The sequence below is a fragment of the Choloepus didactylus genome, chromosome 2 (genome assembly GCF_015220235.1).
Source record: "Choloepus didactylus isolate mChoDid1 chromosome 2, mChoDid1.pri, whole genome shotgun sequence".
In the NCBI taxonomy this organism is placed as follows: domain Eukaryota; kingdom Metazoa; phylum Chordata; class Mammalia; order Pilosa; family Megalonychidae; genus Choloepus; species Choloepus didactylus.
In genome coordinates, this window is record NC_051308.1 from 157,352,807 (window position 1) to 157,366,082 (window position 13,276).

At 35.5% G+C, this 13,276-nt stretch overlaps 1 protein-coding gene and 1 pseudogene across 1 annotated transcript in view; both read left to right on the forward strand.

Moving 5' to 3' along the window:
• Nucleotides 1-13,276, forward strand: part of COL24A1 (collagen type XXIV alpha 1 chain) — a 466,350-nt gene that overhangs the window by 298,411 nt on the left and 154,663 nt on the right. The window contains 5 exon segments of the mRNA XM_037826738.1: nt 4,872-4,925; nt 6,873-6,926; nt 7,148-7,201; nt 12,577-12,630; nt 12,791-12,898. Of these exon segments, the coding sequence (XP_037682666.1) occupies nt 4,872-4,925; nt 6,873-6,926; nt 7,148-7,201; nt 12,577-12,630; nt 12,791-12,898 (324 nt within the window).
• On the forward strand, nt 8,347-8,995 carry LOC119527090 (annotated as a pseudogene).

The following is a 13,276-nucleotide window of genomic DNA, read 5'->3' on the forward strand; positions in this document are numbered from 1 at the left end:
TATGGATGCAGAAATCCTCAACAAAATACTAGCAAACCAAATCCAGCTGCATATTTAAAAAAAATTATACACCATGATCAGGTAAGATTTATCTCAGGTCTGCAAGGGTGGTTCAACATAAGAAAATCAATTAATATAATACACTACATTAACATAATGAAGGGAAAAACCCACATGATCATCTCAATTGATGCAGAAAAGGCATTTGACAAAATACAGCACCCTTTCTTGTTAAAAACACTTAAAACATTAGGAATAAAAGGAAACTTTTTCAAAATAATAAAGGGCATATATGAAATGCCCACAGCTAACATCCTACTTAATGGTGAAAGACTGAAGGCTTTCCCTCTAAGATCAGGAACAAGACAATGTTGACCTCTGTCACCACCATTATTCAACATTGTACTGGAAGTTCTTGCCAGAACAGTTAGGCAAGAAAAAGAAATCCAAATTGGAGAGGAAGAAGTATAACTTTCCCTATTTGTAGATGGTATCCTATATACAGAAAGTCCTGAAAAATCCACAACAAAGCTCCTAGAGCTAATAAATGAATACAGCATGGTGTCAGGGTACAAGATCAACACCCCCAAATCAGTATTGTTTCTAAACACAAGCAATGAACAATCAGAAGAAGAAATCAGGGAAGAATTCCATCCACAATAGCAACTAAAAGAATCAAGTATCTTGGAATAAATCTAACCAAGCATGTAAAGGACTTCTACACAGAAAACTCTACAACATTGCTAAAAAAAAATCAAAGAAAACCTAAATAAATGGAAGGACATTCCTTGTTCATGGATTGGAAGACTAAATATCATTAAGATGTCAGTACTACCTAAAGCAACTTATAGATTCAATGCAATCCCGATAAGAATTCCAACAATCTTCTTTAAAGAAATGGAAAAGGCAATCATCAAATTTACATGGAAGGGTAAGGGGCCCTGAATAGCTAAAGCCATCTTGAAAAAAGAAAAATGAAGTTGGAGGACTCATACTTCCTGTTCTTAAAGCTTATTCCAAAGCCATAGTAATCAAAACAGCATGGTACTGGCATAGGACAGACATATAGATCAATGGAATAGAATTGAGATCTCAGAAATCAAACCTCACATTTATGGCCGACTGATTTTTGACAAGTGGCCACAACCACTCAATGAGGAAAGAATAGTCTCTTCAACAAATGGTGCCAGGAAAACTAGATAGCTACTTGCAAAAACAAGGAGGACCCCTACCTCACACCATTTACAAAAATCTACTCAAAATATATCAAAGACCTTAATGTAAGAGCTAGAACTATCAAATTCCTAGAAGAAAAAATAGGGAAAGATCTTCAGGACCTTGTGTTAGGCAATAGTTTCTTAGACTTTACACCAAGATCACAAGCAACATAAGAAAAAATAGATAAACCAGTACATTCAAGAATTTAATTTTTGTTAACAGCAATATCACAAATCAGTAGGAAAGACAAGAGTTGTTTAAAAACTAATGCTGGGAATATTGGCTTACTGTTCCAAATCAATTGAATGGATATTTGTTGAAAGTCTACTCTGTAGTAAGTACAGTGCTGGATGCTAAGAGGCCAGAGTAAATAAATCATGGATTTAGTATTATTAAGACATGAGGATTTACAATTTAATAGAAATACAGGGAGTACATTAACAGATCATTTCAATGTATTAGGGTAAATGCTAAAATAATGATTTGTTTACTTTCCTAAGTGAGCACATAGGAGATGCACTTAGCCCAGACTTGACTGAGGAAATGACACTTGGTGCCCTGGTCTCGAATAAGACTCTAGGTCGATGGAACAGCGTGAGAAAAGACATGGAAATATTTTCAGGGAAACTCCAAGCATTCTACTATAGTGTAAAGTGCAAGTTAGGAAGTTTGATTTTGGTTAAAAGAATTAGTTTTGATTATCACTTCATACTGTAGGTACATCAAAATAATGGATTTAATTGATAAATATTTTTAAACCAAAAGTAGTTTAAAAAGTAGTTGAGAGAACTTTTAAAATGGGTATAGATGTTGTAAACTTAAATGTGATGGAATAAATCATAAAAGAAAAGACTGGTAGATTTAACTATATACAAATTTTAAACTTCTCTCATCCCAATTTTTGAAAAAATGCTCAAAGATTGAAGGAAATGCACCAAAATATTAAGTGGTTAAATGTTATGGTGGGTTATTTTTACCTTTATGTATTTTCAAGTATTCTAGCAATAAGCATATTCAGGTGAAAAAAAGAGTTAGCTTTAACAATATATTAGAATTAAATGGCAAACCACAAACTGGAAAAATGTTAGCAGTAATTAGGACAGATAAGAGTTAGTATCTTCAAAACAAAAAATTCATACAAGACTTTGTAAATGACCCCGAAAATATATGGGCAAAAGGCATGAAAAAACAAGAGTATGTAGATAGCTGTTAAACAAGTGACAAAACAACATTCAATTCCACCAGTAGTCAAAGGTAAACAAGATTTTTTAGATCCCGTATTGTCTATCAAATTAACAAAGATTTTTTAAAGTAATATTCTGTCGTGCCATGGATTCACTGAAATATACTCTAACTTAAATATACTACTTGTGGAATGTTAATTATTGCAAACTTTATGCAAAGTTATTGACTTTTGAGCAAATAATGCTACATTTCAGACTGTTCTAGGGGAAAAATGCAGACTGCACATAAAAGGCTTATGCACAAAGATATTTCTCTCAGTATGTTTGTAGAGTAGGAATGCATTCTAAGAGGTATTCATAAATTTAAAAATATTATCTATAAAATGTAGTAGGCCATAATTGAAAAATACCAATATGCCTTAATACTTTTAATGGCTCTACCATTTAGTAGAGGACAGCATATATGTCTTCTGCATACCAACCTTAAAATCCTATCATTCATTCAAATATGTATCTCAGCTATTTGACTTTATTACATGATGTTACAGTCCTTAAGGATCACTTATACTCTAAAATGCATACAATAAATCTACTAATGCAAAATTATATTATAAAGAATAATTGAAAACATGTCTAGCATTTAGGAAATGATTTATGATACAGTGGAATATTAAATAGATGGAATATTATGCAGTGATTGAACAATTATGAAGAATTTATAATGACATGCTAAATATATATATGAACAGTAGGATATTAAACATGAAACAGAAGGATATAAACTTATAAGAATGATCCCACAAAAGAACTGGAAGGAAATATGCAAGAATATTATGGGTAGGATTATGGGTGATTTACATAATCTGCTTTTTTGCACATACTTTCTATACCTTTTAAATATTTAAAAATTAACATTACTGTAACAATTTTTAAAAACAGTTTAAGATAACTAGCCATACCACAGTTTCTCCTTCCCCTTACTACATTTTTTAAAGTGAGGCATTTACAGAATTGTGGTGGAGTATAATCTCAGAAAAATTGAACCATCTTGTTATTCTCTGAATCTAAAAAAAATATGCCTTGTATTGTCTCTCCAGAAAGATCCAATATGCAAGTAGCTTTTCTGGATGGCTGGGAAAATACCATTGTATTATAGTTGCTAAATAAACGTCAGTCCATCTAAAATAATTGTAGACAGCAGATGGCTTCCACACACTGATACATAGATCCTTTTGGGTCAGCAATTTTATATTTCTGCAATAAACTGGTTATTCAATATTCATTTTCTTAAAATGATACTATTCAGTAGCACAGTGACCAAGATTTCTGTAAAGGTCCCAGCATGTATTTTATTGCATGTTAATGATTATACTATGTAAACATTGTTACATCTATTAATATGAAACAGGAATTATTCAGCTGGACTCTCAGAATAAAGTGTGTCATCAAGCAAACTTCAACAAATTTTTATTATTTCATTGGAGACCATATATTTGCTTTTTTTGTTTGTCACGTACTCACCAGGAATATTAAGTAGATCTATAACTATCATGTCTATTAAATAAGATTACTTATGAAAGCTCTTCACACAGTATTTCATACTTATTAGGTGCTTGACAGATGTTTGTTTTATGAATGAGTCAGTTAAGGAATACAAGAATGAATGTTACTATTCTTTCTTTCCCTCCCTTTCCTTTTTTTTTAAATATTCATTTTATTGAGATATATTCACATACCACAGTCATACAAAACAAATCGTACATTTGATTATTCACAGTACCATTACATAGTTGTACTTTCATCACCAAAATCAGTCCCCAACACCCTCATTACCACACACATAAAAATAGCCAGAATAATAATTTAAGTGAAAAGAGCAACTAAAGTAAAAAAGAACACTGGGCGCCCTTGTCTGTTTGTTTGTTTCCTTCCCCCACCTTTCCACTCATCCATACACAACCTAGACAAAGGGGAGTATGATCCCCATGGCCCCCCCAATCCCACTGTCCCCCCTCATAAGCCACATTTTTATACAATTGTCTTCAAGATTCATGGGTTCTGGGTTGTAGTTTGATAGTTTCAGGTATCTACCACCAGCTACCCCAATTCATTAGAACTTAAAAAGGGTTGTCTATATTGTGCATAAGAGTGCCCACCAGAGTGACCTCTCAGCTCCTTTTGGACTCTCTCTGCCACTGAAGCTTATTTCATTTCCCTTCACACCTTCCCTTTCCTTTTAAATCCCAGCATAGCTTAACAGTAGTCATACAGACACACTAAAAAACAGGTGAATCAACTTAAGATATTAATTGTGTTTATAAAGAGAATAAATTAATGTACTAATAAAAGTAATATATATATTATGATATATTGTATACATTATGTTATAAATTCCATATTTAGATGTATATATTTACTGAAATACAGAGAAAACTTCGATTCTCAGATTTAAAATTTTATTTCCAATAGGGACCACGAGGACTGCAAGGTGATGCTGGACCTCCTGGAGAAATGGGTGCTGAGGTAATTTTTTTGTGCCTCTGGTTAGTTCATCAGTACCCAATGTACTTTGGAAAACTTCTCTAGTAAATTTTATATATTACATATATATTATGAAGAACAATTCTACAATATTTTGTTTCAGATCGTAAAAATAAAACTGTAAACACCATTAAAAGCAGAGATGACTGTTGTAAGAACCTGATTTTTATGAAAATCACAGAACAAAAAGTATGCCTCTCAACATCTATTGGTGCCACTTTGCACAAGTGTATAACTTTCTCCAGCAGTATTCATCTGGGAATGTAAATGGAGAAGGCAAATTATAGCACTTGATCAAGGCTTGGTAAAAGAAAAGAGGTAATGTAAGGAAACTATTCCAGAAGGTCATCTATTGGATTTAGCCTAAGAAAGGAATAAGAGAGGCCAAGAGGACTGACAAATTGGGAAAAAATAGGGACTGGAGGAGGTCTTTGAGATTAAAAGCAGTTTTGACATGAAAGAAGTCCTGAGAGAACTTGAATTTTCTTTCAAGAAGGAATTTTAATCTTGGAGTGGATTATGAAGTCGTATAATTTCTGAGGCAGAGCACAAAATCAGACTTCAGAGTCCTTTCTCTTAAGTATTTCACTATACTAACAGTGAAGAGGTCTTAAAGGTAACCAATAGGAAGAAGTAAAATAACACAACTATTGAATAATTAGGGAAATGATGGTGAAAGGGGAGGTAGTATAAATGAACAAAGTTTTTAGCAGAGAGCTATATCAAGAAGTAGAGGTATACTTCTTTAGCTATAGAAAGAACCACTAGGAGAAACTAAAAAACAAGATTTGTTTTAAATAGTAGTTGCTTCTGAAGAATGGAATTAGGCCTTTTCATTATAAGCCCATCTGTTCTGTTGAGTATGTGTAACATTTATTTTTTAAAAAAAGTAATTATGGTTTGCAGAGACTGGATCAAAATGGAAAACTGAACTTCTTCCCATCTAAAATACAATAAAATGGCAAAAAAAAATATTTTAATCTCTAATAATTATTAAAAAAAAGATTGTCATCCACGGATCAAAAATATTGAGAAGTCCCTGAAGATAGAAAGCAAAGGGGAAACTTTTAGTCAAGATGTTACTGTTAGTTAATACTTTAAACTACTCTCTCTGTTCATAGGCCTTTTAGAATACCTGTGTGTGTATATATGTGTATGTATTGACAGGGAGAGAGAGAAAGAAAGTAGGGATGAAAAGGGAAGATAAATATTTCTGGGAGACAAAAATAATACAAAAGCTCAGACCTGCTGAGCTCTAGTCCTGAAAAAACCAGAGGTTGCAGGACATTGTATGCTTTCAAAGTTAAAAGAACCAAAAGCTCTCCAATAAAACTGGTCCCACAGAAAGGATACTAGGGAAAAAAAAAAAAAAAAAAAAAAAAAAATATATATATATATATATATATAGAGAGAGAGAGAGAGAGAGAGAGAATATTATAATGTGAATAAATTCATGTTTTAATTTTGTGATTTCTTTTTTTTTTTTGTAAAACCAATAAAGAAAAATGAACTTTTTAAGAAAGTGGAATGTTCCAGAGGGCTCAGCAGAAAGGGATGGGGAGAGCAAAAATGAAGAAGCACAGAGCTTAATAACACTATGCAGGTTTAAAATTAGAAGAGGACATAGGAGGTGGTTTATCTTTCATTCTTTGACCAAGGATTAAAAGATGAAAAATCAGTAGAAACCTATCTTGAAAGTCCTGATTTCTGGCAAAGTTGTTTTGCCATTTGAACTGTTAAAGAAGTCCAGAAAGTATCTGGTCTAATCTCATGCCATGAAGTTTATAAAGGGACAACAAAGACCCTTTTCTGGAAAGAATATCTTACCCTTGAGCTAAAAAATTACTATCATCTTCTTATGAGGTTGTTTTGCCTTTGTAATTGATGACGGGATGCTTATCAATGACTTGTCAAATCCTTCTCTTCTAGGGACCCCCAGGCATTGAGGGAGAAGCTGGTCTGCAAGGGGAGCCAGGTGCCAAGGTAACCTTGTTAAAAAGCAAAAGTGATAGCATCTAAACTTTCACCATTGATTCCCCTACATTTGCCATTGTTTAGCAAACACCCACACCAACATCCTAGAAGCAGGTGAAAGCCAGCAGAAAAAAATGGGAAGCATTTTGGAGCCCTTGTCCATTATGATATACCCTTCATTATTACACATGCAATTTTATTGGAAGAGTTTAATCTTTTTGTTTCTTCAGGGAGATGTTGGACCTGCAGGCAGTGTTGGAGTGGCTGGGGAACCAGGGTTACGGGTAAGTATCTACTGGAAATCCATTTGATGCATTTCAGAGGGCAAAAATGTATCAGCCTAAACAGTTCAAAAAATAGCATAATAAACCTTTTTGACACATTATACAAAATTTTTGTCTTTATTTTTTATTTCAAATGCTGCATGCTAAACTCTGTTACATTGTAATTTAGTAGCATTTCGAGTCCTAACCTCATAAATCCTTTTAGAATCGGGTATAGTCTGCAGAACCCTTGGAAATATGTGGAGACACTCTGTTGCTAATATTAGCATTAAGAAGAAATTCACAAATACCAATGATCAACTCTCAGTATATTCCCTGACCTCATAAGACAAAGGATTGAAATATAATTTATGCTAAAACACAAAAACAAAACTAGAATTATGCAAAGTTAGCAAGGAAATAATTGTAAATACCTGTGATTAGATATCTTAGAGAAGTTATACTAATACAAATAACCTTTATTTTGAGCTGTGGAGAGGAGTTTTTTTGCAAGATAACAGTGTCCAAGATAATTTTAAGGGGCCTTTGTTTACAAAAAGGGAAAGTACGGAGATATATTTTTCATTTGATTTTTTTTCTCCTTCCTTTTCAGTTATCTTTTGGGTGAGGTATAAGGGTAATGGAAGTGTCAGTGGTGGGAGAGGTAGACGACGATAAAACTACTCTTCTGCATATTCTGTATCTGGAAGACGGCTTATTTTGAATTACCAGAGCTTTATTCTTTGCCTCTCCTCTTAAGGGAGAAAACACAGAAACACTATAAATATGGTGGAGTGATCATAACTGAATTAAGTATTTGATGAATCCATGCAAATACACTATAGTAAAATATTACTTTATGGTATGCAATATTTACATTCTTTGAACTCAGAAACAGATGTACCTGTGTAAATATCCAGTACTTCCAAATGAATATATTACCTTTAAATTATGTAAAATTTCTTGTCATTCTATGACTCTGCTGTATTTGAATTTATAACACTATGACTCCATAAATCATCTGCAGCTTTCCTTGTATATCAAGGAAAATTAAATCATATTTATTATGCTGTTAAATCCCCCTTAAAAATAAAGTAGAGGAGAGTCTGCGCCAAGGGCACATTTGGCCCCGTCCACTCGGGAGCGGCTGCTTTGCTGTCAGGGTAATGAGCTGTGCCGGGGCAGCGGCAGCTCGCTCACTGTGGCAGCTGCGCACAGGCGCCAGCGGCCCCTCTCAGTTTATGGAAGAAGAATCAGCATCAGGTTTTGTGGTTCAGAAATGACCTTAGACAATATCAATCAGGCAGCCATTGATCAAATAATCCAAGTGGATCACACAGTGAGTATGGAGCGAACCGCATCTGCGCAGGGCAGATGGTATGCTGTGCTGGACCAGCGTCAGACCGGTCATGCAGAAGATGTGGGATCAAGAAAAGTCCATTTGAAAAAGTTCAGTCCATTGATGGTTGCATTCGGGGTCCAGCCGACAATTCTGATGCCCTTTTGGAACGTGATGCGTTTTGCCCTGGGAGCTGGGACCACCTTGCTTGGGAAGGAAGGAGCAATGGCCTGTGCCATGGCTGTGGAAGAATAGATAGCACAGCACCATAACAACCAGGTCAGTACTTTGATGGAGCAGGACTCTGAAAAATACGAGTAACTTCTTCAGGAGTTAAAGAAATTTCAGGATGAAGAACCTGAGCCCGTGACATAGGCGTTGACCACAATGCAGAATTGGCTCCAGCATATTCCATTTTGAAGAATGTTTCCCAAGTTGGATGCAGCCTGGCAATATATTTATCAGAAAGATTTTAAAGTACGTCCACTTACCCCGTCTGCAGAAGATGATATTAACTTAAGTAAGATTTGCAGAATAAGAAATGTACAGTTGGTATTATGTGATTTTTCTCTGTGCTATCTTGTTCCTTAAGGATGCGAGTTCAACATGCACATTCAAATAACAGCAAACGAAGCTGGTCCTTATTTGGTCTCATAGTTTGTCTTCTCCAAAAGCATCAACAATGGATCATTAATAAAGTGACAGAAATCACAAAAAGTTGGGTTTTGAAGAACAGTGGACAATGTAATAGTTTTGATTGGTGCTTTACAAGTCTTTTCTTAGATCGAGACTGAATTTAGTTAACATGACCAAGTAAATCAGTCTCCTGATAATAATTGCAATAAATTAAGCATGGGAGAGAAAGATTAATGACAGTTTTAGATCCCAGACTCTTTTGTGCTAGTTTACAAACAGCTGTCCATACTATAATTTTGCATAAATGGTTAACAACTGGAAACCCAAGCTTCTATGCATTCATCACCACATGTGCACGTTCTTTTATAAGTGTGCATTTTATGTCATTCTTTCCTATAAGACCATGAGTTTACTGAAGGCAAAAAATCTGCGTCCAATTCCTGGTACATGGCTGGTGCCTCTCGAAAAGAAGGAAGGAAGAAAGAGAAAGAGAAGGAAAAAGGAAGGAAGATGGGACAGGGGATGGGGTCAGGGGATGCTCTTAAGTAGCTGCCACACTGCTCCAAAAACCAGCTTCCTTGGCTGCTTCACCCTCTTCTCTGAACTCCTAACTCCAGAGGGTACCAGGATGCAGTGCTTGGCCTTGTTCTTGGATTCCACCCCTGCCTCCAACTTGAAAACTGATGAGATTCTTAAATTCCACATGCCCAAGCTGGAACCACTTGTCTTCACAGAAACTATCCAGAATGAAACACAGAAAAGAGACTGAAAAAGTAAACATAGCATCAGTGAACTGTGATACTCCTTCAAGAATCACAATATTCATTTAATTGGAGTCCTGAAAAGCAAGGAGAGGGAGGAGGGGCAGATCAAATAACATCACTGCTCAGCTCAGCAACTCCTAGTGACTTTTCTCAGTTCCTTCAAAATAAAAGTCCCTAAAATGGTTTATGAGACCCTACACGATCTGGCTCTCTGTGGCCTCTTGCCCTTTCCCTCTTCCTCAGACTGCCCCAGCCACACCATCATCCTCGCTGGTCCTCAGAAATGCCCTGCACGCTTCTGCCTTGTGGTCTTTGCAATGGCTGTTTCCTCCACCTCGAATGCTCTTTCCCAGATACCTGCATCCTCAGATCCCTGGCCAACTCCCAAATTTTGCTCAAATCTCATCTTTTGAAAGAGGCCCACCCTGATCATCCTTTTCCAATTTGCAAACTTCCACCCCTTATCTCCCAGCATGCTCCACTCCCCTGGCTCTGTGCTCCCTTTTTTGTCCCACAGCACTTACTACCTTCTAGCATATTATATAATATACTTATTTGTTACATTCTTGTCTGCTAGAGTGTAAGGCCTGTGAGGGTGGGAACCTTTGTTTTAATCGCTGTCATCTAATACATGCTCAATAGATAGTGGTTGATGGGATTGAATTACATAATAGCTCTCTCTCCTTGGGAGGCATTTTCATATAAATAATGAGCAACTCAAGACTACTTGTGTGCCTAACAGCAAAATTCAGTAACAAAAGATGCTTCTAGGAAATCAAAGGAAGGCCATCCTCTCTGCTCCTCTCTGATGATTGAAAACAATACAGACTGAGTATCCACATGCAAGAGAATTAGTTAATTAAGAATTAATTGATCACATCATACACAAAAATTAACACAAAATGGACCAAAGACCTAAATAGAAGAACTAAAAGTATAAAATTCTTAGAATAAAACATAGATGTAAATCTGTGTAATCTTGTATTAGGCAACAGTTTCTTAGATTTGACACCAAAAGCACTGCAATAAAATAAAACAGAGAGGAATATGACATCTTCAAAATAAAAAAAAATAAAAAAAAAAAATCTGTGCTTCAAAGGATGCTATTAAGAAAGTGAAAAGACAGCCCACAGAATGGGAGAAAATACTTACAAATCATATATCTGGTAAGGGACTTATATCTAGTATATATAAAGAGTTCTTAGAATTCAAAAATAAAAAGACAACCCAATTAAAAATAGGCAAAGAATTTGAACAGCTGTTTCTCCAAAGAAGATCCACAGATGGCCAATAAGCACATGAAAAGAGGCTCCACATCATTAGGTAGCAGAGAATTGCAAATCAAAGCCCCAGAGAGATTATACTTCACACCCACTAGGATGAGTATAATAAAGACAGATCATAACAAGTGTTGGCAAGGAAATGAAGAAATCAGAATCCTCATACATGGCTGCAAAATGGTGCAGCTGCTTTGGTAAACAGTCTGGCAGTTTCTGACACAGTTAAGAGTTACCACATGACCCAGCAATTGTACTCCTAGGTATATACCCAAGAGAAATGAAAACAAGTGTCCACACAAAAACTTGTATATGAATGTCTGTAGCAGCATTATTCATAAGAACCACACAGACATCCATCCATGCTAAGTGAAAGAAGCCAGATGCTAAAGACCACGTATCATGATTCCATTTATATGAAATGTCTAGACTAGGCAAATCCATAGGAGCAGAAGGTAGGTTAGTGGTTGTCTAGAGCTGGGAGGGTTGGGAGGAGTGTAGAGGGACTGCTAATCGATATGGGGTTTCTTTTCATGGGGACGAAAATGTTCTGGAATTAATGGTGATGGTTGCACAATCCTGTGGATATACTAAAAACCACTGAAATTTATACTTTTAAATGGTGGAAAAAAAGTAGAGGAATAAATGTACACAAACCTTCTAGTTTCTATAGATGCTAAGGGTTAAAAAATAAACTAAGATAAATGATTTAGTGGGATATTAATCAGCTATAAAAAGGGAATGATGTTCTTTCTAAACATGTGACAGCATGGATGAATCTTAAAGGCATTATTTTGAGTGAAATAAGACAGATATCAGAAGGACAAATATTGTATGATCTCACTGATACGAAATAATTAGAATAAGTAAGAATCTAGAATATAGGTTACCAGGGGACAGGGTCGGGGTAAAGAACAGGGAATTAAGGCTTAAAATGTACAGTTTCTATTTGGGACAACGGAAAAGTTTTGGTAATAGATGCTGGTGATGAGAACACACATTGTAAACACAATTAACAACACTGAGTTATATATTTGAATGTGGTTAAAAGGGGAAATTTGAGGTTGAATAGATGGTACAGGAATAAACATTTTTAAAAAAATCCATGGAACCGCATAACATAAACAGTAAACACTAAGTTAAATCATGGACTTATAGCACAGTTATAAAAATGTGCTTTCGTCAGTTGTAACAAATGTACCACACCAATGCAAGGTGTTAACAATAGGGTGATACATGGAATTCTATATTTTATGCATGATTATTCTGTAAACCCACAACTTCTCTAATTTTAAAAAATCTGTAATGGGGGATGACAAACAAACAAAAGATAAGTGATTTAGCAAAATATTTAACCTAACTGTTTCTGGTACAAAATAGGGTGAACCAGGAGCTCCTGGAGAAGAAGGTCTCCAAGGAAAAGATGGATTAAAGGTAAATTATACTTTTAGCATTGTGTATAAAATAGATGTTTTGTTTGAATCTTTAAAATATCAGACATAATTATTTTTGTGTGCCAAACAAAAATCTATTTATTACATTGTATGGTTATTTCACTGCATTTCCTTTTTTAAAAATATGTATTTGGTTACAGGGGACCCCAGGAGGAAAGGGCCTTGCCGGAGAGGATGGAGAAAAAGGAGATGTAGGATTACGAGGAACTACGGGGCCTTTGGGTGGACCAGGTCAAATGGGTCCTCCGGTAAGTACTGCTGGGTTCATTTTCAAATATTCAGTAAATTCAGTCCCTAAACATGTGCACGCACACACACACACACACACACACACACACACACAAACACACACTGACTCCTTATATGTCCAGGGGGAAATTGGAGGTGTGGAATTGTGGCTTGAGAGGGGGACCAACCAAGGCCCCCTGCCCCTGCTCTCTGCCAAGCTCTGAAGAGGAAAAATACTTTTCCCATATTTGTGTAAGTCATGAGACTTCTGTAATAAAGCATTTGCAGGAGAATGTTTTGTGTTTTCTCAAACTTAGTTTGAGTGGATATTTTTGATCTTTACTCATAGACCTGACATTCCTCCTGTAGAATAATATCCTACCTATTGGATGAAATAA